At 40.2% G+C, this 25,704-nt stretch overlaps 1 protein-coding gene across 4 annotated transcripts in view; it reads right to left on the reverse strand.

The window, feature by feature from the left end:
- OTUD7B (OTU deubiquitinase 7B) overlaps positions 1 to 25,704 on the reverse strand; it is a 55,485-nt gene that overhangs the window by 10,483 nt on the left and 19,298 nt on the right. The window contains exons 2-7 of one of the 4 annotated variants that reach the window (XM_025453179.3): positions 13,575 to 13,724; positions 9,591 to 9,779; positions 6,749 to 6,976; positions 5,199 to 5,300; positions 4,265 to 4,392; positions 39 to 151 (exon numbers count right to left, since the gene is read on the reverse strand). In XM_025453179.3, the coding sequence (XP_025308964.1) occupies positions 39 to 151; positions 4,265 to 4,392; positions 5,199 to 5,300; positions 6,749 to 6,976; positions 9,591 to 9,779; positions 13,575 to 13,659 (845 nt within the window). In that variant the 5' untranslated portion in view covers positions 13,660 to 13,724. Of the gene's footprint in view, positions 1 to 38; positions 152 to 4,264; positions 4,393 to 5,198; positions 5,301 to 6,748; positions 6,977 to 9,590; positions 9,780 to 13,574; positions 13,725 to 25,704 lie in introns of those variants that run through there. The other 3 variants (XM_025453178.3, XM_025453181.3, XM_025453180.3) reach the window with 3 other exon arrangements.

Below are 25,704 nucleotides of genomic sequence, written 5' to 3' on the forward strand. Positions count from 1 at the left end.
AAAGATGAGTTCCTACTCCCTCACTTAGCCATACTTACCCACCACAGTTGGCTCCATTGGTACCTAGATGCATGCGGGGTTCACTCGAGGCAAGCTTGATCAGCTCATTCCATTCCTTCTGCCATTCATCTTCTGTGTAAACCAGCCCTGACTGTGTAAAAGACAGGCAGGGGAGATCAAGCAGTCAGAGGCTAGGTTCACGGGCAGTAGCTATCCCAACTCACTCACACTGGCCCACTCCCTATTCTCTTAGCATTGTGCTTACAATGTGTACTACAAAGTCAAATCTCTTCTCCCTCTCTTAGTCAAAGTCCACAAAAGAAAAGTCTATGACCTCTCTCACACTTCTTTTTCTTCCATTCTTTTCTGACTCATTTCAGTTCAGCTTCTGTCTCTGTCCACCAGCCTGCCCCCCTTTGCCCCACATACAGCACCTTACCTACCTAACTCTGCAAAGGACAATGACCTTTTAATTGCAAATTCAGTGGACTCTTTGGTTCTTGTCTTTCTTAGTCTTCATGTCGCATTTCAACTCCTTGTTAAATTTCCTTCTCTTTCAGCTTCTGCAACACTACTTTCTCTTATCTCTCTCAACTCTGTCCACTCTAGCAATATTGGTATTATGTCAACAATATTAGCAGCTTTGGTTCCTTCTGGGTGATCTCATCTACTGCCATCTATATGCTCAGGACTCTAAAATTTCCCTCTCCATCCCAGACCTCCTCTTAATTTCTAGACTATATTCACATCCACCTGCATACTGAAGATTGCCACCTGCTCATGACTGCCTCAAACTACAGTCAAAATGGAACTCCTACCTCTTCCAAAACCCACTCTATTTCCTGTATTCCTGCCTTAGTGAATAGCACTGAATATCACCCAAACACCTAAGCTAGAAACGAGGGAGTTAACAGAGACTTCTCTCCTTTTGCCCACCCCACACCTGGATTCCTTAGTCAATAACTATTAAGCATGCCTATTGCAATGGACCCTTAATTGGTTTTACTACTTCTAGTCATGCATTCTTCTGATCCATTTTCTACAGTGTTACCAGAAAGGTTTTTCTAAAATTAAAATCTGATGTTTGCTCCCTGCTACAAATGATTTTAAGAACCATCATGACCTGGGGCACCTGGGTGGCTCAGTAAGCTAAGCGTTTGCCTTCTGTTCAGGTCATGATCCCAGATCCTGGGATTGAGCCCCACATCGGGCTCCCTGCTCAACAGGGAGTCTGCTTCTCCTTCTGCCCCTCTCTACCTCTTGCTCATGCTCACTCTCTCTCTCTCTCAAATAAATAAAATCTTAAGAAAAAAAAAAAAGAACCATCATGACCTATTATAGTTCAAAATACTTCAGTGTAGCACACAAAGTCCACTTCCTGGCCCCTACCCACCTCTCTAATACATAATTTAACTAGCAGTAGTTCCTTGAATGTACTGCATTGCTTTATACTTGACCTTTTGTCTAGCTTATTCCTTCTGCTTGGAGCAGCCTACTTCCTAGCCACTTGGTGAACGATTTCTCAACTGTCAGGAGAGAACTCAAATATCTTCTCTAAGGCTTTCCTAAATCTTCCTGGTAGACTCACTCCTTCCTTTGTGCCCTCCCTTCTAATCTACTATACAAACTTCATCACAGAAGGAACAACCTGTTACTTTGGTACAATTACATATTTACATGTCCATCACCTACTACTCTTAAGGGCCAGAACCATGTTCTAGGCAATATGCTAGTGCCTAAGATGTGATCAGTAATCAATACATGCTGAGTGAAACTATAATTTTTATCAAAGAAATGGGAGAAGTGGTACAAGCAATTTAAAAATATCATTTGTCTTTAGGATATATATGATAATTTGGGAGATAAGTCTATTGTTATTAATTATACTTGCCTTACATTAGTATTTAAAGGAGTTTATACTGCTTAAACATACTGACAGAGTAAAAGAATTAAACTGGAAACATGAGGGGTGTGAGGAACAAATTTAAGAATTAAAGAGCTGTTATCAGCAACATTTTACTTTAATAACTAAAAATTACAAAGCTATGTTCTCTTTGTAAAATACTGTAATAAAGTTTTTCAATTAAAAATAAAAAGAACAATGCACAGGCAATATGTACTGACTGGGTGCTTTGGTCAGTCTTTTTCTCACCTATTTCAGCTTCCTGTTTTCATACATGCAGCCACTAGGTGGCGGACCCATTCAGCCTTACTGGAAAATGTCCTTACTGGTTAGAGTTTTTTTTTTTTTTTTTAAGTTTATTTAAACAATCTCTACACCCAACATAGGACTCAAACTCACCACCCTGAGGTCAAGGGCTGCATGCTCTACCTACTGAACTAGCCAGGCGGCCCATCTTTATTGGGCTTGACCACCAATTTCAACACAAAACAAGGAGGCCTGGGAAATCAAAACCAATTTAGTTTGTGTGGTGTTCGGTCTTGATTAAAAGAAGCCCCCCAGTCCTCCTTGCCTCCCTCCATTCCCATGCCCAAGGTGCAGTATGATGCTATAAATAGTCTCAATTAAAACAACTCTTTAGGCCACATTTCCAGTATGGAACTTTTTATGTACTGGGCAAAAGGAGTAAGATGTTGCTCCTTTGTTAGCCACTATTCTCTATGCATACATTTCCACTGGAGACCCTGGGGAGGAACATGTGGCTGACCAAGAACATAATTTGGGTATTTCTGGGTCTCCCAGCTAAACCCATCACAATATAATCCCACCCTTAAAATACCTACAATAGCTTAATAGCGGGACTTGGCCATACCTATTCTCTGACTGTTGCTGTAACTTCTACTAATAGCTAAATGCTCTAGTTTGAATGCTTTTCTGGACTCTGGAGTGGTCAAATATAAGGTTCAGGTATGATGTGAATTCAGTGGCGAAGAAGGCAAACTTTAGGTTGGCTCTAGCTCAGGCAAAAGAAGCCCTCCACAAGTGCCTGCTCAGTTCACTAGGGAACCATGGGATTTGGCAATAATAAAGAATGCCATTTACTTGGCCTTGCCCCTGTACACTTGCTTCCTTCAGAATCCTCTGGGGCAGACTGGCTGATCAAAGACACCATTCTGATCTTAATACCATCCTAATTTTAACAATTGGCCTCTTTGTTTTTAAGAAAGAAACAGGACACATTCTACCTTCATATTTTAATCTTCAGGATATTAAATTCTAATAACTAAAAAAAACCCTCTTAGTTCTATATAATAGCCAGTTATGATAGAGCAATAAAAGGCAACAAGAAGGAAAATGGAAAGAAAAAAGAAAGTTTCCGAAAAGACTGTCCCATATTTATGCCAGAACACCCAGCCATATAAATGGCAAAACAAACAAACAGATACACTCAAACAGCGTGTAAGATAAACACAGAAGAGAGAGAGAGAACTAGGGGAAAAGGGAAGAGGGAGACTTGTTATCTTTGTGTAAGTGTACAGTGTCATCATTACAGTTAGGGTTCAGCCAACTCTTTTACTGCCCCGTCATAACTGCCTGACAGTAAATCTTTGAGGCTTTGTGGGCCATATGTAACTACTCTATCCTGCTGCTGTTCTGTTTTACACAAGGAAAGCACTTAACATAAAGCAAACATATATAAATGAATGTGCAGGGCTGTGTTCCAATGAAACTTTTTTTTTTTTTTAACTGTTACTGAGATTTGTCTCACAGGTCATAGTTAGCTTTCAACCCCAGTTATGGGGATGGAAAGTACAAACAGCCATTGTTACGTTCTTATACAAAAGCAGTCTTAACACCTGCTAAGGCCCTGAGAAGTATCATTCAAACTCAATTTAATAGGCATGTTTTTAAAATTTTTAAACAAACCGAGTGTATGAAAAACAAGTATTACATATAGCCAACAAAATTTTTAAGCATTTACATTCCTATAAGGGTTGAAAACATAAGTCCTTAAAAATTGGTTTAGCTTTATTATTATAAGCAAAAAAGCTCCAAACAATACAAAAATCCTGTGGACTTGTCCTATCTTATTTTGCAAAAGATTACTACTGAAGACTTAATGAGTGTCCATCAGGTGAGAAGCATGTTAGTTACCTCCTCCATGATTCTCAGCTTCCCCATGCTAGTTCTCATGATTATCTCAGAAAGGCACAGGCCCGTGGTGTCTTTTGTATTGTCTACAATTTCCAGGATTCCAAAGGGAGTACCACTGATCAGGCACCAGGAGACATGGCCTACTGGCACACACTGAGCATTCACCATAGCCAACTCTAAGAACAAGGTGTTCCCAAACTCCCTCACCTCTTTATTCTGCTGTGTTTGTTGCCACCTCCAGCGCCGTTTTAATGCTTCCTTCTCGGCTCCTTTCTCCATCAGCGCATACAAAGCTTTCCGTAGCATCAAGTCCCGATCATGGAAACCCCACATGCCTGCAGCAAGAAAACATACCAATAGGACACCTTACCTTGACTTACCTTTACTAATTATGATGCATATGTCCTAGCATGAAGGAAATCAGGCTGAAGGCCAGATTCAAAGAAACTCCTGTGACTCAGGGGAGAGGTACTTAACCATGACAGAAAATGTGTTCCTACTCTGGAGGTTCAGATACTTTGAGAACTTACAAGTGGGAGATATACCACATCCTACAAACTCCTGACAGAAAGTTCCTTACTCATGACACAAGTCTAACAAACTAAAATACATGGTGGCAGTATAGAAGATGGGTCTGGCACATGGCAATCACCATCAAAGCTGGAGGGATGGTTGGAAAATGAGGACTTTTTTAAAATCTAAGGCAAAAAACATATTGAATTATAAATAAGTTTTATAATTAAACAAATCTCACAAAAACCAATGAAAGCATATCTTTTTTATACAGCAAAAGAATAAATATGAAGTATAATGATAGACACACATAGCTCTACCCTGCTTACATACTTGCTGCTCACTACTTCTGGGGGTAGCTCTCAGAGTGGGACCCACACTAAAGCATGTGTTCTCCATATGCTCTCTGAACAAGACTGAAAAACCAGGGCAGGGCTCTCTTCCATCTCTTGCATCGCATGCCCATACCCATGCGCGCACGCAGACACACACACAAACACAGACACACACATACACACTATGCCATCATTTCTGCCTAAGATCAAGGTTAGCGGATTAAGTCCTGCACATGAGATTTAATTCCATTGCTTCCTTTCTGAGGGTACGGAACACCATTTTCAAAACTTACCTAGAGAGGCTGCATGCAGGAGGCAGTTTCCATCCCCAGTAGTTGCCAAAGGAAGCAGCCTCTGGCAGGTAGGGTCCACACTCACCCACCAGTTCAAACGCCCTACAGAAACAAGAAAAGGAGAGGAGTAGATTATCCATAAAGTCCTTCCCACTTCTCTAACTCTAAAAAAGACTCCAAACTTGCCTCCTCCAGGAAGCCTACCCAGAATAAAACCATCTCTGTTACTCCTTATATCTTCCTCACTAATGCCTAATGAATCAGAATCTAGAGAGCATGATTGGTTAGATCAGCAGTTCTTACATGGGGACCACTGATCTAACCAATATCCAAGAGGACATTTGGCAGTATCTGGAAATGCTGTTTTGTTGTCACAACTGGAGGAGGGATGCATCTAGTGGGTAGAGACTAGAGAGATTGCTAAACATAATATATCATATCAGGCCGCTTGCACAACCAAATTATCTGGTCCTAAATATCAACAATGCTGAGATTGAGCCACTCTGGATTAGATGATGAGGCCAAGGTCATAGGTGGAAATCTGTGTTGGCTTCTTGGCTGGCTCTGATGTCTTCCCTCTGGTCAGGAGACCAGTAAATAATATAACAATGAAACTCAGCACAAAAACATCATCACTAAAAGAAAAATAACCCAAAGCATGTATTCACAGAGTCACGTAAGTATCATCGCATATATGACTGCGTGGCAACTTGTATGTGATATGACTTTAAAGATATAAGCAACAAGACAAAGCATACGAAACACCTAAGAAAATGAGTCTCAATTCTGTATAGTCATCCCACAATTGCCAATCCGTTATTCATAGGAGAAAAATATTTCATGAATCATGCTTAAAAAGTCTTCTTGAATTACTAAAAAGTTAATAGAAAAAAACTAACCTATAATCTCACTAGCTAGAACCTGCTAACTTTTTAAGAAAGTATTAAATAGATCCACACAGATACTATAGAAGGGTACAAATGAAAAATGAAAGCTTGTTTCCCATGCCCCCAACTCCCAGCCCCCATCTTTCTTCCAAGGAATTTTAATACCTGACTAGCTTTTTCCATAATTTCCAGCAGCCTCACCCCACTATGTTAACCAATTTTAACAGTAATTTAAGACAAACACAATTGTAAAGGTAAATATATCTTCAGAGAAAGGCTCATATAAACAAATGGCACTTTTAAATTAATCACCGGTGTACATCAGCTATAATATTGGTATTTTCTGATCACAAACATGTTCCAGAGCCAATTTTGATTCATTCGTATTTTCTTCCCCATGTATGGATTTTTAGGTATGGATTCCTGGGCCTTTCATGTGCATATCTGGTTTGCCTTCCACCAAATAGAAATTTCCAGGAGAAAGTATTTAATTTATGTCCTGAAAAGAAGCACCTAACTCAGTATATGTGTTGATCTGACTGACACTTGCAGTCAGATCCCACACTTAGATTGGGAGCTACTGGTTAAGGCCAGGCCCTCCACGTGGCTGCCTACAGGTAAAGAGCAGAGGGAAGAACCTGGGGAAAAGCAGCATTCACTGACCTGCCTGTTCCAAGGCAACCAGCATGGACTGTTCAATAAGGTCTCTCTCTATGAAGCTGCGGAAGTCTTCATTGTACACAGTGAGATCTGGAAGCTGGAAGGCACAGATGGGCATTTCCAGGGGGTGCTCACTGCTCCCCCCACCCCCACCATTGGAGGAGACATGGGACCGGGCCAGGGAAACAATGCTGGAGCTGGCGTGGGAGATGCCCCTAGACAGGCGTTTTTCTGCAATGAGAAACGGAGTTACCTTAGAACATACACAGCCCAAAGAACATCCCACTCATGTGGTGATGATTACCTAACAAGGGTTACCTCTTTCAGTCAGGGAAAACCTATAAGTCCAACTGGCTACCAAATTTCCCAACCCGCTTTCTCAAACCAAATACAATTGGAGAAATATAGAAAGTAGCATTTTTTTAAGCACTTATATTGGCACCAAATATACATTCCTCTTTCTACCTTTTTTAAGAGAATTTGCCTGAACTTCTCCCCATGACTCTGTCTTCTTTTATTTCCATTTCCCAACATAATAGGGACTCATTCATTTGGAAACTTGATCACTGGTAGGAAAAAGAGGGAATAAGAGAAATGGGGTTGCATTTGGCTAGACTGAATCAAATAATCACTCTGATGATTTTCATCATTTTGGAGACTATAAAGAAGAATTACCATTATAGAAAATTAATGATTTTTTTTAATTTTTTTTAAATTAATGATTTTCTTTCTTTTTTTTTTTTTTTAAATTTTTTATTTATTTATGATAGTTACACAGTGAGAGAGAGAGAGGCAGAGACACAGGCAGAGGGAGAAACAGGCTCCATGCTCCGGGAGCCTAACGTGGGATTCGATCACGGGTCTCCAGGATCGCACCCTGGGCCCAAAGGCAGGCGCCAAACCGCTGCGCCACCCAGGGATCCCAAATTAATGATTTTCTAATGAAATCTTACACAGCTGGGAACTTTCTTATTTACCATCAATAACATTTATATACATTTTTTTAAAAGTGTATTTCGTTTTTATTTTTATTTTTTTTTTAATTTTTATTTATTTGATAGTCACACACACAGAGAGAGAGAGAGAGAGGCAGAGACACAGGCAGAGGGAGAAGCAGGCTCCATGCACCGGGAGCCCGACGTGGGATTCGATCCCGGGTCTCCAGGATCGCGCCCTGGGCCAAAGGCAGGCGCCAAACCACTGCGCCACCCAGGGATCCCTATATACATTTTTTTTTTTTAAAGGTTTTTTTTTTTTTTCTTTTTTTTAATTTTTATTTATTTACTTATGATAGTCAGAGAGAGAGAGAGAGAGAGGCAGAGACACAGGCAGAGGGAGAAGCAGGCTCCATGCATCGGGAGCCTGATATGGGATTCGATCCCGGGTCTCCAGGATCACGCCCTGGGCCAAAGGCAGGCGCCAAACCGCTGCGCCACCCAGGGATCCCCCTATATACATTATTTACTACAACTTTTCTGGATACTCCTATTTATCAGAAATATATAGGTGCAGTCATTCTCACTTAGCATGCTACAGACAAAGACAGTAGACAGGCCCCCAAATTATTTCACTTGTTTTTTATTACATGGCACTTAAAATCCCCCGATAGTCTGTGATCATAATCTGCTCAAGTGCCATATTACAATTCATTTGCATGACTTATGTGAAGATTATCAAAAGAGCTAAAAATTGCGTTGGGAAGCAGTTCTTAATCCAATACTTGCCAGAGAGGATGTACAAAGTAAGTTAAGAGTTGTCTAAAGTTATTTTATAGTGATGTTATTTTTTAAACTGCGTTTTTAGGTATTCAAAAAGTATCATAAGCCCATGGTAAAAAGTCAAAATACTACCAAAAGATGTAAAGTATTACAAAGAAATCTCCCCCTTATTCAAAATTTCTAATTCCTTCTCCAGAGGAAATCCTTTTGGATCCTTCTAGAATTTTCTATGCACACAGAAGCACATATAGCTTTGGGTGGTTCAGTCAGCTAAGAGATTGACTCTTGGTTTCAGCTCAGGTCGTGATCTCAAGGTCATGAAATCAAGCCCTGCATGGGGCTCTCTGAGCTTAACAAGGAGTCAGCTTGGAACCCTCTCTCCCTCTCCCTGAGCCCCTCCCCCCTGCTCTAATTCTCTGTAAAATAAATCTAAAATTTTAAAAAGCATGTATAGCTTTTAAAATCATTTCAAAAAACATAAACAAGAACATACTGTGCATCTTACCTTTCTCAACAGATTTTATAGACTTTTCTAAAACAACACATCAAGTTCTACCTAATTCTTTCCAGTGGCTGCAGAGTATGCCACAACATACACAATTTTAATTTAACTGCTCCTCTACTAATGGACATTAAAGTTGTTTTCAAGCTTTAACTCTCAAGCTTTACACTGCATATGTGTCCATTTGCATTTATTTGTTTAAAGGACATATATATACTCACGTGCACATACATATATATGATAAATTCCTAAAAATCAAATTGCTGAGTCAGAGTATATACATTCATTTTAAAATTTTGCTACATACTGACAAATATTAACCAAAGAGGTGGATGGCAGTGATCCTTTGAATTCTACCTTTATGGACTTAAACTTGACAACTAGGTTGTTCTCTTTCATCCATTTCTCTCCCAGATCTGAAAAAGGCCTTTGTACAGGGTAATACACATGATGCAGTGGGACAGTGCGGGCCTCCCGCACTGAGGCAGACTGAGGCCACCTCTAATCAGTCTGTCAGGGGAGCAGAGGAAGGAAGAGGATCATCTGTGAAGGATGACTCCATTTAGCAGTGCCCTCCCTTCCTCTCTACTCCATCTACAGAAACACCCCTCAGTTACCCCAGTACCTTGAATGACATCATCCTGCCGCTGCAGCGTGGGTCGGGGAGGACGGGCAGACTCTCGATCTGAAAACCCTTTTTCAGGGGTCCTGGAGCCACCACTCCCTTCACTAAAGGGTGGGGGCAGGTTCCCAGCATGGACTTGACGTAGCTGTTCAAAATCACTGAGGGCAGCACTCACGTCCCAATTCTTTCCTGGCAAGAGACAAATCAAAACTTGAATTGGGTACTCAGAGTACAGGGAAACTGTGGAAAAACCTAGAATAATCACCCAAACCATCCTCTCAAAACTAGCAAATAAAATTTATGTATACTTCCACCATTCTCCTGTTTCTTATTGTGCTTTAATTTTCTTAACACTTTAGTCTACAATACGACAATCTATTTACCTGTTGTCTATTTCCTAAGTCAGCTTTGTGAGCATTGAATCTTTGTGTCTCTGAACTAAAAGGGCCCTCAGAGACCACAGATAAAACAAAAGCAGCCTAAAGAAGAGTGACTTGCCTAAATGTAAAGCTAGTTTGCACCAAGGAAAAGTGTGACTAAAAGCCCAGGTCTCTCAATTCTGAAATCCAGAGAGTTCTTAGCCTAGACCTAAACCATCTGAAATTATATAAAAAGGTATAGGTGTGTGCATTTTCCTAAAGAAAAAGAGCTGACAGCTGTCATCAGATTACCAAAAGAAAATGGTAACTGCCTGGCCTCAAATTTAAGAATCACTACTCTCCTGAAGAAAAGATCTTAAATGATAGACTTGTCATATATTTTATGACTGTTCACACTTCTATTCTATTCCATCTGATACCCACTTAATTCAATTCCTATCACCCACTGTCCCACCTCCAATCCACTCTAAAGTATCCCATGAGATTAATCTTTCCAAAGCACAGTTCTGATCATTTCAGTTCCAGTATCAAAACTGCTGCTTGTCACTGCCTACAGAATAAATTCTAGGTTCCTATGTCTGACATTCAAGGCTTTCTATGACCTGGCCTACTTTTCCAACCTTTTCCCTGTGCTTCAATTTTCCTGGTTGTGAAAGTGGAGATGATTCCACATAGGAATGTTACGAAGATCAAATGAATTAAAAACACAGTAAGTTTTTTTATATGCATTTATTGCTGTTGCTGTGATGTCTTGTTATTACTATAATTCCTCAGTTTTAGCTACACGAATCATTAATACCTGATGAATTTACTTCTGACCCATTACATTCATCATTTGTTCCAACTTCCTTTGCTCACATGGCTTCAGTCAGTCTGGCCTCTTTGTTACCCCTATACATATGCTACAACTGCTCCCACCTATGGCCTTTCCAACAACTGTCCCAACTGCCTGGAAGGCTCTCTCCCCAGTTTATCTACACAGACAACTCTTCATCTCCTTCAGGTATTTGTTCAAATGTCACATCCTTAATAAGGCCTGCTTGACTACCCAAGTAAAAATCACAACCTACCCTCATCACATAGCACTTCACATCTTAAAATATACTTCACAATGATTTGGTTATCATGCTTATTATTTATTGACTGTCTTGCTGGAACATAAGGGCAGGGATTTTTGTTTTGTTTTGTTCAAGTACCTAGAACGTGGCATATAGTAGGTACTCAATAAATATTTGTTGAAGAATGAAGGCCTTTTGTCTTGACTCAACAAATCAATGAATGAATGTTTACCATACAGCTGGAAATACAGAACATTATACTGAACACTGGCCCTGTATTTGTAACTGTGTGGTAAACCTCTGAAAAACAGGCCCTAACAACCAATTTGCCCATCTTGTCCAAAATGGGATATCCATCATCTTCCTTCCTTCCTTCCTTCCTTCCTTCCTTCCTTCCTTCCTTCCTTCCTTTCCTTCCTTTCCTTCCTCCCTTCCTTCCCTTCCTTTCCTTCCTTTCCTTCTTTCCTTCATTCCTATTACCTTCCTTCCTTCCTTCCTTCCTTCCTTCCTTCCTTCCACTCCTCCTTCGATATTCCCCAAACCAGTAATGGCATCACAAGCCCTCTAGGCCAGAAAATTCAGTCACCTTCAGTTCCTCACTACTGAGACCCAATTCGTTTTCCGCCCTCACTATCTAGTCAATGTTTGCACTCATGGAACATCTCTCAAATCTGTTCATGTCCATTTTTACTGTCACTGTCCCCATAAAAGTCCTCATGATCATCCCCTGGTCTCTGGGAGGGGCTTGGCTAATCTCCCTTCCCCTAACATGTCCTCTTTCGAATTTGTTCTTTATACTATAAACCAAAGTTAACTTTTAAAGGAAAAAGCAAGAGAGAAAGACAGAGACAGGGAGAAAATGAAGATCAAACCCTTTGATTTCCCTTCTAAATTCTATCTTAAATCCATCCACTTTTCTCCCTACAGCTACCACAGCAGTTCAAGCCACCATCATCTCTCACCTCAACTGTGGCAACTGTCTTAATTGGGTTGATCACTTCTCTGGCCACCTTCCAACATGTTCCATAACCTTCAACCAAAATTCAAATCCCATCACTTCACTCCCCTGATTACAATCCTTCACCAGCTTCCCCCTGAACACAGAATGACATTTAAACTTCTTACCACAGTCTACAAAGGGCCCCATATTCTGCTTCCTGCCTTTCTACCCATTTCCTACCACTCTTGCCCCACTCTTTCTACCCAGTGCCAAACTCTGTTTCACTTTATGTCCTTGTACAAGCTTCTGTATCAACACTCTCCTCTTATCCCTTTTGCCTTGCTACTCCCACATACCCTTCTGGGTTCAGCTCAAATGTCACTTCCTTAGAAAGGCCTTTCTATACCCTGTATCTAAATTTAGGTTTCTCTCTTACACTTCCATAGTACCTCAACTTTTCCTTCATAGCACAGAAGTGTGTGCACGTGTGTGTGAGACAGATTAAACAAATATTAATTGTAACATAATTGTTAAAAGCCAGCCTCTGAAAACAGATGGCCTATGTTCAAATTCCACTTAACTTCTCTGAACTTCAGTTTTTAAAATCATAAAAGTGGGATAATAAAACCTATATTGCAGAGTGATTGTAAGAATAAAACAATGTATCTATCTCAAGTACCTCACACATATTGAACACATGTTACAAGAGTACAAGAGGAAGAAGAAGCATTTGAGCTGAATCCAGAAGGATGAGGAGAATTTCTAAAGAAAAATGGAGGAAGGGACACTGCTGACTTAGAAAACAACTTAACGTGACCAGGGAAAGGTGACAAGTTGGGCCAGGCTGAAGAAGAAGAAGATAGTAGGAGATAAAAAATGTCAGTCAAGGGCAGAGTCACACTGAATTAGCAAACTGGAGTTTAAACCCAGATCTTCCATTTCCTAAAAGGTGGAAGCAAATGTCAAACTGTCATACTTTGCTAAGCGATGACGATCTAAAACATTAGAATATATGCTAAGAACTTGCCCCTCTCTCCTCAGGCTTACCCAGTTTTGTCATTATATAGTTCCATCATCAAAAAACATCTGTTAATTATGACTCCAAACAAAGAATCCTACTGACACAATTCCAAGCCTTAAGGACCTTAAAATCTAGAATGTTCATGCTTATGTGTACATACAGATAGAAATAAACATGGCAGCATAATAAAAATATTAACTTAATTCACTCTACATGGAATCACCCCAAATTAGGGAAGGCAAGAAACAAAACCACAAATGATCCGAAATACAAAAATCCCAAAGCTGTTTATATATAAAGAGGAAGACTTACACATCTAGAATTATGCTTTTAGTGGATTTATATAAAATTTCACTTGCATTACCTAAGCATATATTCACAGTGAATTTAACTTTTCAAGGAGAAAAGGGAATTTTGCACTTTAAAATTATGTTAAGTCATACACAGGTAGATTATTAGAAGCAATTTAAACGTAAGGTCTGTCATAAAGTATTTTTCTGATCACCTTAATTGTTCCAAGTCATCTTAACAATAAACATGGCATTGACTTTCTCTCTTCTCATTTTCCCCCTCGTGACTCCTTACCTTCCAGGAGATCTCGGGCCAGCCCAGGCTCTGCACCTGTGGAACGGACAAAATCTGACAGGACAGCATCCATGTCCAGGGTCATGTGATCATTAAGTACTTTCAGGCAGCTGAGGTAGGGTGGACATAGATCAAAATTCAGGCCTCTACCTGAGGAGGAAATAAATACATAAGGCTCAAATTATACTGAAATAGGATGATCATAGCCCAATTTCTGCAGCTTCCTAACCAAATGGAGAAACTATCCCGGCTCATTTATTTCAGCTGTATTTATTATAAAGTGCAACCTTTAGTTTCCTAATTCCTCATTAAATTCTTCTAAATTAATCACAAAACTTAATGTCATTCTGAATAATGCTTTTCTTCTACCTTTCTAGAGTATTCCATTTCCATCCATCAGGTTGCTTATCGAAATTAATGGAAGAAAGCAGCAGACTAACCACCCGGAAGAACTCCCCACCTTGTTTTATTTCCTTCCTGGCACCTGATATAAACTGAAATTATTTTAGTAGGTTACTGTCTACCCTCCTCCTCTAATATGTAAGTTTCTTGAAAGCCGAGTGCTTGTGTGTCTTATTCACTAATGTGTCCTCAGCATGTATCACTTGATACGTGCACAGTGCGTGGCATAGAGGCCCTCAGTAAATATTTGCTGAATGAATGGATAAACGAACAAATGAATACTATATACTGAATAACTTTAGAGCTGACTAGTGTTCTGAGGCTAGCTGAGGATGTAGAAGGAGCAAGCTGATAGCTAAAACTACTCACAATAAAATAAGCTATTACACAAAGCAGAGTGGAGATCTCAAAGGTACACAAAAGTCCATTTTTGTCCACTAATTTCATGAACCCAGGAAACATGCCTTTCTCCACCATGGACAAATGAGCCAAATATCCACCATGGACAAACGAGCCAAATAAGTTCACCTGAAAAAGATCTCTTTCAGACTTGACTTTGGCAGAAACTCTGTCCCTGACTTGATAGCCTGGCACCAATCCACATTCCTCTAAAGTTAGCAGTTCCAGCTGAGGAAGCAGTAGCAGAGTAAAGAACGATCTCTAACCAAATTCTGCCACATTAGACAGGTTTACAGTTCTCTGAAGAGGGCTTGCTGCTAAAATAACCCTAACACACCTGCCCTACCACACCCACCAATTCCTTGCCTTTTAGAGAAGGCCAAAAGTAGAATTCTCAAAGGTAAAAAAGGTGACTCTGGTGACACACTGCAGAAACATCTCCTCCTAAACAATCTTAAGTCTAAGGGTGACTCAGATACCTTTTCTTCAAACGTCCCCCAACCCCAGGACAAAACTTGTTTAGTGGTATGATTGGATCCTGATTTTCTGCATTCCTTAGAAATATTAAGGCAAATAAACAGCAATGATTTGTGGATCATAAAACCAGTAAGTCACTAACTTGAGTATAGGGACATGTTTTATTCCTATTCATAGCCCCAACAACTAGCATCTAACACAGCACCTACAATATTGTAGCAGTCAATAAATGCCTGATGAGTAAATGATTAAATGACTAAGTGAACCTCCACATCAGCCACTACCAAATTTTTGGCTTAACTTGGCAGATGAGAAAGTCCAGGGTCCTTCATACTTCCTATCACCTTTCTATTTCTAAGAGTCTACCCTGGTCTTAACCACCCTGGTCAAATTACTTACAGGGTTTCAGTTGCAGACTGAATTCAATGGATTCGATGACCTTTAAGGTCCTTTCCAGGTTTAAAAAATGAAACTCTCCTGTTCTCTATAGCCTCATAAACCATGATCCTGACATTTAGTTTAGTTGATGCATTGTCAATGTCTAATTTCCTCCCATTCTTCCACAATTGTCAGAAAAGGCTGCCGATAACATAAGGAACTTTTGGCCTAGCATACCTCAAATTCAAAATGTTAGGTTATAAAATAAATTAGTTCCTTACATCTTATACAAGAATTAAATTCCTTCAGAATTCATAAATGAATGGTTTCTCCCTCCCCTAATACAGACAAGAATTTCTTCTCCAAGCCCATTTTAGTTACTGTCTTAGAGGTCACAAGAGATGGTTGCAGCCCAAATAACTTGAAAGCATGACTAATCCAAAACCAAGAGCATAACTGCAAAATGAATTTCAATCCTCTCTCTTTTAAAAAAAAAATATGCAAAGGAACTTAGTAAAGCCATTTTAATAACTGACAGACTGTGGGAGATACAGGGTAGGCACACAAATAGCAATCAGCAAAAAAGATGCTCAGCAGAAGAGAGAGTTGATTAAGCCATAGGCATGTAGGCAATTTTGCAGCCAGACATAGGCTCCTGTGACTGAGAAAGCCAGTAAGAACCACCAATGTCACAGCATCATAGATCTCATTTGCCAACATAGTAGGTCATTCTTTCCAAAAATTATTTTCGAGAAGTAATTTAGAGATCCAGCATGATCTAGAATGACTTGCTAAGAAATTCAAAAAAGCACTAAACCAAACTTCTTGGCAGCACATTCTTATATTTGATGCTTCCAGGTAGAGACCACAGACTCCACCCTAACCCCATCCAACAGATGAGGACAGTAGCTTTTGTTACATCACCACCAACACCTGGCTTGAGCTTCTCAAATTCCAAATGGGAAATATCCACAACATGGACTAGCACGCACGTCCTTGGCTCTGTCTCAGCACACAGGAAGGAAAAAAGAAAATACTGGCTTTCAAACTTTCAAACGAAACAGAGGAGGCACTCAAACATCTGTTGATTGAATGGTGTTTAGACAAACCTCAATTAGGTCAAAACTCTCCAATCCTCCAACTGGATGAGACGTTAGTGATTACTTAATCCAATGCTTGCCCTCATGTAGAAATCTTTCTATTACATCTCTGACAGAGAAATCACCCAGTCTCTACATGGATACAAGTTTTGTTGGAAAACTCAATCCTTTGCCACGATGTCCCTCTTACTGTTGGACAGTTCTAAGAGTTAGAAAACACTTTTCCTAAACTAAATGACCAGACCACCTCTGTAACTTCTGTAAGTTCCAACACCTCTGTAACTTCCACCTCTGTAACTGTAACTTCCACCTAACAGCCTCTGTTCTCTTCTCCAGAACAGTAAAATCTGTAACTTCCTCTGTAACTTCCACCTAACAGCCTAGCCTCTGTTCTCTTCTCCAGAACAATAAAATCTGCTCCCAGGAATGATGGCGTTTTCATAAAAAAGAATTAGAGAAAACATTTCTTCACATAAAACTGTGTTTACAAATAGAGGAACAAATAGGCTTGAAAAATCAGGTGGGTTGTCCAAAGTCTGAACCCAGATATTTTGGACACATGTTCGACTGCCCACACTGCCTCCCAAGGTACTAGGACATTACCGGACCCCCAAACAGCACTGATTCTTTTATTTATTTATTTATTTATTTATTTATTTATTTATTTATTTATTTATTTATTTATTTTATATAGAGAGGCAGAGACACAGGAGGAGGGAGAAACAGGCTGTATCCCAGGAGCCCGACGTGGGACTCGATCCCAGGACTCCAGGATCGTGCCCTGGGCCAAAGGCAGGGAGCCACCCAGGGATCCCCCAGCACTGATTCTTACTCACTGACTTCTTCCACATAGGAAAGGGCTGTGCTTATCTCTCATATTTATTAAAGAGTTAGACACCTGCCTTCTATCACTCTCACTTTAAATCCTACCATTTTCCTCAGCAATTTCAACAGCCACCTACATAATCCATCCAATGTTTCTGCTGTAAGAGTTTTATAATCTCATCAACTGCAAAGACCTTCATCTCTACTCCAGCACCTCATTCCTGGGTCCTGCCATCTCCTAAAACTGCTCCACCTCTCTTTTTTCAACATCAGAAATCTTACTTTGGCTACAATCTCACTTCCTTCCAGCTTTCCTTCTCTACTACTAAGCCTGCTCTCTTATCTCAAGATATCCTCACCTCAGACTAAGACAGCCAATTCCTTAACCACCTTATTCACTAATTCAACAAAAATCATGGAATGCCTACTATGTGTTAGGTACACTATGATTAGCATTAGAAACAAAAGTGAACTAGACAGACACAATCTTTATCCTCACAAAGATTCCAGTGGAGAAAAAAAAACCACAAAATTTCACTGAAAATTGTAATAAAGAAATGCTGGAGGGGCGCCTAGGTGCCCCTGTGCCTGCCTTCGGCTCAAGTCATGATCCTGGAGTCTGGGGATCAAGACCCACATTGGGCTCCCTGCTCAGTGGGCAGCCTGCTTTTCCCTCTGCCCCTCACCCCTCTCATGCTCTCTCTCACTCTCAAATAAATAAAATCTTTTTAAAAAGGAGAGAGAAAGAAAGAAAGAAATGCTGCAGAGATGGGTGTTATCTCCTACAGGAAGTCAGAAAAAGCTTTCCCAAGGAAGTGACAGGAATTACAGGGACAAACTGGGAAAGGAAGAATGCTTAAGCAGGGGAAACATCTATCAATGTTCTGTGGCAGGAAGAAACATAGAGGTGAAAATGGTACAAAGTAAGGGTTAAGAGGGAGCTTAATGGACCCTGTTAAACATTGAGATTTTATCCTAAAAGTAATGAAAAGCCACTGATCAGTTGTAAGTAGGGGCAGGACATGACCAGATTTGAAGTATTAAAAGATCTCCCTGGCTGTAATGAGAAGAGTGTGGAAGGAACACAAGTAGATTTAGGGAAGATTGGTTGGGAAATTATTGCAAAGACATAACAGTGAGCTGGACTAGGATGACAGCAGTGACGACAGAGAAAAAATGGATAGATGTCACTTTGTCCCTTCTTGCCAACTGAGTATGAATCCAATAACTGACCATTTATTTTCCAGTAAAAACTTAGTTCTGCTATTCTTCTATTTCATCTGCCCAACCTGGGTGACTCCCACATTCAACTTCTCTGTTACTACCTGGGGCTAGTAAGCAAGATCAGATCACATAACCATACAGAGCATCCCAACTACAAATAAATGGTATTCAGTCTCATTACTTTCAAGGAAATACTTGTCTTCTGTTTGCCTCTGGTTCAAGTCAACCAATCTTGTCAGCCACTCTCCCACACCTCCACCACTCTCCTACACAATCCTTATCACCTCCCTCACTCCTGACATATGACTTGCCTCCAACTTCACAGAAAACATTATGAAGCAAGAGGAGTTCTTTCAGGTTTCCTCCCCAGTCCCTACCCCGCCAGCTTCTCTTCTCCCCACCTCGCAAAACTCCCTAAAATCAACCACTTTCACTGATGCTATTTTCTTGCCTTAGATGCAGTCCTCAACCTACCAAAATGTGCTTCTACTGAAGGAGAATGACACTGACTTACAATAATATCACAATTATCCTTACTGCTTATCTAAAGTGATCTCTTTGTAGCATGTGATACTGATCACTCTTCCTGCCTCTCTGGCTCTGCATCTTGTCACCTTTGTGGACTCCTCTTCCTAAAAAGGTTAGTGCACCAAGGTTCTACCTCAGGCCTTCCATATTTTCAATTTAGATCATCTCCATGAGAAGTTTCATTCTTGCCCCTGATAACTTCAATGTATTTGGAGTCCCAAACTCTCCAGCTTACCTGGGAATCCCACATAACACTTCAAACTCAACACATAAAATACATAAGCTCAATCTCTGTCCTTCCTCCTTTCAAACTACTCCTCTTCCAGTATTGCCTATTCTAGCAAATGGTACCATCATCTCCCCTAATATCCAAGTCACAAAAGCCTGGGAGCCACCCTGGACTTCTCTCTTATCTTATCCTCATTCACAAATAATCTTTTATGAAGTTTTACTAATTTTCCCTTTAAAATTTCCCAAATCCATAGCACACTCTCCATAAGCTACAACTCTTTTATTCTCTCTCAGGCTTTGATAACCTGGACTCCAGGGAACAGCTTCCTAATCTCTCCCTTTTCCTCTCTCCAGCCATTGGTTGCTGGTAGAGGCTGATCAATCTGAAATGCAAATAGGTATAGCTCGCTGCTCTAAATTCTTCAATGACTAAAGCATAAGATCCCTTCACAATTGGGCTCTACCTAACCCTCTGGCCTCATTCACCTGCCACCATTCCCCTTCCTCTCCAGGTAGTTCTCCAAGTATCCCATGTGCTTATACTTCAGTTCCTTTGTCCATGTTGTTCCCGCTGCTTGGGAGGACTTGTGGTCTAGCAGGTGAATTCTTCTTTATCCTATAGGGTTAACTGAAGTACTACCTCACTTGTAAAACTTTCTCGGCTTCCAAACGTAAACTGCCCACTTCCTCCTTGCTGCTGCACCTGGCACTCTACTTCCATAATGTTATTTATCACACCACTGAGTACTTGTGTTTATTTACATGTTTGTCTCCCCACTAAACCAGGAGCAATTTGAGAGCAGGAATCTTGTCTTGTTCACCCTGTATCCCTAATACCTAAGCGCCTGGTAGGTACTCAATTTGGGTTCAGATAAACTAAACCATATTTGTACAGTACCCCATGGTATGCATACATGTGGACATGTGCATGCGCGCGCAAACACACACGCATACACACACCAGTACTGCTGATAATCAGATAATCAGTGTTGTAAACAGGCAGATCTAAAACAGTGGCTCAACTGAAAGACACTGGCTTCAGATTGTTAAAGATCTTATTTGCAACAGATTTCTCTTCCTAAACGTTGTTTAACCCAGACTAACATTACAGTCTGCATGCTCTGTGTGCCCAACTACTTCGTAACAGAGAAAAGTGACCCAAAATTAAATACTGATTATAGAGAAGTTATGTTAAAGTGTCTTAAAAACCATTGACCCTACATTTTCTCATCTACTACATCCCCCAGCATCCACATTCTCACACTATACCTCCTCCCAGTCCCACATGCACTACAGCTGTGCCCAAGTCCCCTCTGACTCCTCCCAAAACTCACTGGAAAACCACAACATTCAAGACTGTCAAGAATTTTCAAAGGTCAGAGACTCCTCCACGTCTATGATGTCAGTCCCAAGGAATCCAGATAGGGAGAGAGCGGAGGGACAAAAACTCTTAGAAATTTCACACAATTCTTGGTTAGGTGGGAGGGAAAAACCAAAGACTCCCTTGGCAGATTGTTTTTAATTAATATGGGTCCTTACAAGTAAAAGAAACAAAATATAGCCTTCTTCAAAAAACAAGGGGGGGGGGAATATGACCCAACTCCATACCAAGGAGACCTATGTAGACCTATATTACAACCCAGAGATAGAAAGAAGTGAAAGGGAGTAATATGTGTTAAAGCTGCAGGCATTCTTTCATTTTAACTTCCAAGGAACTCTAGGAGGTTTATTTGGATGGTTAACCCTATCACATAGATGAGGTTGCTAAAGCTCACAAAGGTTAGGTAATCCACTCAAGATCATAAAGGTAAAAAGTGCCAGAGCCAGGATTTTCACAAAGCCAGCCTATCTGACTCAAGACTAGACCCTTATCCTACAGCACCCCCAGCCCAGGGAGGACTAAGAAAACGTGTGACACCCACCCATGCGCCAGTCTCCCTGTTGCAACTCCTTTCAGCAGCACAATGAGAGAGAGAACTGGCTCTGGATTCAGAGACAGATTCAAGTTCAAATATCAGTCTACCAGGATGCTTGGATAGCTCAGTGGTTGAGTGTCTGCCTTCAGCCCAGGGCGTGATTCTGGGGTCCCAGGAGCGAGTCCCACTGCATGGAGCCTGCTTCTCCCTCTGCCTGTGTCTCTGCCTCTTTCTCTGTCTCTCATGAATAAATAAATAAAATCTTAAAAAAAAAAAAAATACCAGTCTACCTACTAAGGGCTGTGCTATGGGTAAATAACAGAACCATTTTGTGCCTCCAGTTCTTCATGTATAAAATGGGGAAAATATCTGCATTTCAGACCTCTTGTTAGGATTAAATAACTGAATGTACATTAGGGCGGTACCAAGCACATAGCAAGTCCTCAAAAATGGTCAGTTGCCTTCCTACTGCCTTATTCCCCCCATATACTCTGCCTCATTCCACTGTTGCCCAATATAGCCCCTGTATATTTCCTCCAGAAGCTCCCTCTACCCCTCCCAAAAAAACCTCCAGTCCCACAGCTATCTCGAAGTTATTGTCAACACATGCACACAGGACCCAGTCTATCATTCTCATTCCAATGTCTTTCAACTCCTTGAGCCTCCAAGAAAACGTCATAAAAGGACTCCTTTGGTTGTACCTTCTACCAGATGGTCCCTCAAGCAAAATAACAACAAAAGAAAACTGTCTGTCCTCTCCTAGATGTACAGACACAGCTAAATAGCTCACTCATTCCCAAATTTCCAGGGAGAGTAAAGATACACATATTTGCTGAAATTGTAATGTCTTTTTTCTTAACTACTTTTTTTTTTAAGATTTTATTTATTCATTCATGAGAGACACAGAGAGAGAAGCAGAGACACAGGCAGAGGGAGAAGCAGGCTCCCTGCGGGGAGCCCAATTTGCAACTTGATCCCAGGACCCCAGGATCATGACCCAAGCCAAAGGCAGACGCTCAAACACTAAGCCACCCAGGTGCCCCTGAAATTCTAATGTCTTAATCTATCAGTCCTACCTCCCCACCTTTATCCCTTACTACTCTACCCATTCCAAATTCAAAGATTTTATAATATTCTCTTAATATCATGCATGTGGTCTATTTTTTGGGGGGTAAAATGTTTACATCCCCTCCTACTCACCATGCACAATTCTGGGTTGTTTTCTACCTCCATCACAGTATATACTCGAGGAATAGCCACTTTCTCTCTCTAAATCAAACTTAAAAGAAAAAAACTCAACCCAAAGACTCAATCATATAATGTACCATTCCCAATTTATTAGTTTACCATATGCTATTGTGGATATATACCAGGAAGAACTAAAGAATCAGCTCCATGGCTTTAACACTACTACTAATATGTGCATTTCAGAACAAGATTTAACTATTTTTTCAAGAAATTTCTTTTTTTTTCTGAGACCTACAAATAGCAAAATGAATCTCTAAGAGATAAATCCATTAACAGCCTAACACTAACATAAAGATCAGGGAGTTCACAGAGAACTCCTTATGAATTGGCATTTGTCTTTTCAGTGCTACTGATAAAAGGCTCCTTGGATTACAGTTACTTGGGAAATTTAATAATTCAGAAGATGTGTACAATGGAAGTGACCTTTAGAATAATAAGGGCAGAGAGTCATAGAGAAAGTCTGTTATTATAAAATTGGCACAACAGTAACTTGAATAGAAACAAAAATCATATTAATGTTGATTTGTTTAGATCCAGACCAGTATTTCTATTTGCCACACACAACAGATTTTTTCTTTCCTTTCAGCTTGGGTCAAATATAGTTCAAGGTTTGATTCTCAATACATTCAACTTTTAAAAGAATAGTCTGGGGGCGCCTGGGTGGCTCAGTCAGTTTAAGTGCCCTGGAGTCCAAAGATTAAACCCTACAACCAATCCCTACGTTGTCCAATCCGTACAACGGGCTCCCTGCTCATCAGGGAGTCTGCTTCTCCCCATCTCTCTGCCCCTCCCCCTGCTCCTTCTCTCTCTCTCTCCCTCTCATACTCTCTCTCTCTCTAAAATAAATAAATAAAATCTTTAAAAAAATAGTGTGTAAAAATAAAAGTTCTCCTTAGGCCATTAAAGAATCTGATTGCTACACTTTTGACATGAGAGAAAAAATAAATACTACAAATCAAGAGGCTAGTCCAATAATAGTAAAACACATTCTCTAGACTCAAGTCACATTTAGTAGCTGACAGTCTTTTCTCCCTTTGATTTCTAACCACTGGTCATTTCACTGTCAATTAGAGAACCTCTATTCAAAAAAAAAAAAAAAAAAAGAAAGAACCTCTATTCAAGGAGAGAAATAGTGGGAGGAAAAAAATTCTAATTACGAACTATCTACAACTAGCTATCCATAGGAAATTCATTTTGTAAACTTCCGGTAAATTAACTTCCTTCAGCACACAACTACTAATTTTTTTAAAGCCCTAAACAATTAGAAAAGGAAATTTGTCCTTTATAAAATTATATAACCCCACCCAAAGAAAGATACTTTTTTTTTTTTTTTTTTTTTTTTTTTTATGATAGTCACACAGAGAGAGAGAGAGGCAGAGACATAGGCAGAGGGAGAAGCAGGCTCCATGCACCGGGAGCCCGACGTGGGATTCGATCCTGGGTCTCCAGGATCGCGCCCTGGGCCAAAGGCAGGCGCCAAACCGCTGCGCCACCCAGGGATCCCAAGAAAGATACTTTTTATTACTATGTTTAAAATTCTCCATCTGTAAGTTCCATAGTTCATTTATCCTAGTCATATCTAGACCTCATTTGAACTCCAGGCCCAGTATGTGCAACATTCACTGTCACCTGCTGTTATCACATACTGCCTTGTAGTATTAGTTGGCTTTCCTGATACTCGCATCTTAGGTCTCCAATTTGACTATCAGTCATTCAATCAAAATTTACCAAGCTGGGTCCACCATGTACCAGGCACTGCTCTGGAGCCTTGGAGATAGATATAAATGAAGAAGAGAAGCCACAGTCCTACCTTCAGGGCACTCCAGTCTGCTGGGAAAAATCTAAACATGTCATTTATGCCCAATGGGGTAGGAAGAGGTTTAAGAACAACTAGTTTACCTGGATGGGTGGGGGAAGTTTCTCAAGCTGGGTTTCTAAGGATGTGTAAGAGATCCTCAGGCTGGAAAACGAGATATATTCCAAACAGAATTAAAATCCCTGAGGTTAGCACCTTTCTTTTATATTTTAAAAAATTCTAAACAGGCCTAAAAGATTGCTTGGCACATAGTAGATGCCTAACAAAATTTGTAGTTCTAAGTTATTCATACTAGTCCATGTGTATGGATGATTGACAGTTAATCTATATTTGAAACAGGCTTGTGAATTATTTACTGGTTTCAAATGTCATCATCTACCCCACTGATACATATAATCAAGGTCTACATGGAACAAATACAACTGTACAGCTGTCTGTTCACTAAAAATTACTTTTATTTTGCTGTAATTTTTGTTTTCATAGCACTTTCACAAATATGACCTCAATAAGAATTCTAAAAATTAAATACTCCTTTTGAGATTTTTAATCCCCTCTTTTCTGATGGAAAATACATACAGACAGGGAAACTTGCAAAGCTTAAATGATACCCAGAGAGCAAGAAGTTTGGATCTAGGTATTCTGAGTTTGAATTACAGGGTTTGTCAATTCTATAGGCATTTATGGCGAAATCCAATCAGTCTAGCCATGCAAGCTCAACAGACTAAAGAATTATTTAATATTTTGCTTTTAAAAATACTATCCATATTCATCCACACTACTGTCCCCATCCTCCCCACTCACCACTAACTCCACCAATACACACATATTTCTATTTCCAAGTTGGAGTTAGGAAGCAGAAACTCCAACCCAGGATATCCTGAGACCCAAATAATTTTGGGTCTCTTTCATTTGTATAGGTTGTGCCATTTGTGGTAATAATTTTTCTTTTAGGGACACCTAGGTGGCTGAGTGGTTGAGTGTCTGCCTTTGGCTGGGGGCATGATCCTGGGGTCCTGGGATCAAGTCCCACATTGGGCTCCCCACCAGGAGCCTGCTTCTCCCTCTGCCTATGTCTCTGCCCTCTCTCTGTGTGCCTCTCATGAATAAATAAATAAATAAATAAATAAATAAATAAATAAATCTTTAAAAAATAATAATAATTTTTCTTTTAAAAGCAACCAAGCCTCACGCAACTGGGTGGCTCAGCTGGTTAAGTATCTGACTTGATTTTGGCTCAGGGATCTTAGGGTTGTGAGATGGAGCCCTGTGTCCGGCTCCATGCTAGGTGTGGAGGCTGCTCAAGATTCTCTCTTTCCCTCTCTCTGGAGGTGGACAGGACAGGGGCCATCACACACTCTCTCATTCTAAAAACAAACTTATAAACTGTACTCAGCACAGAGTCTACTTGCCTCTCTCCCACCCCTTCTGCTCTTCTCCCTGTGCTCTCTCTCAAATTTTTTAAATAAAATTTAAAATAAAAGCAACCGAGCCTCTTATATTTAAACATATGAAATTAGTTATAAGCATATAACATAATCTGACAATTCTAGTCTACCTGGGAATACAAACTATACATTTCTATTTTT

This window comes from Canis lupus, chromosome 17 (assembly GCF_003254725.2).
Source record: "Canis lupus dingo isolate Sandy chromosome 17, ASM325472v2, whole genome shotgun sequence".
Lineage (NCBI taxonomy): Eukaryota > Metazoa > Chordata > Mammalia > Carnivora > Canidae > Canis > Canis lupus.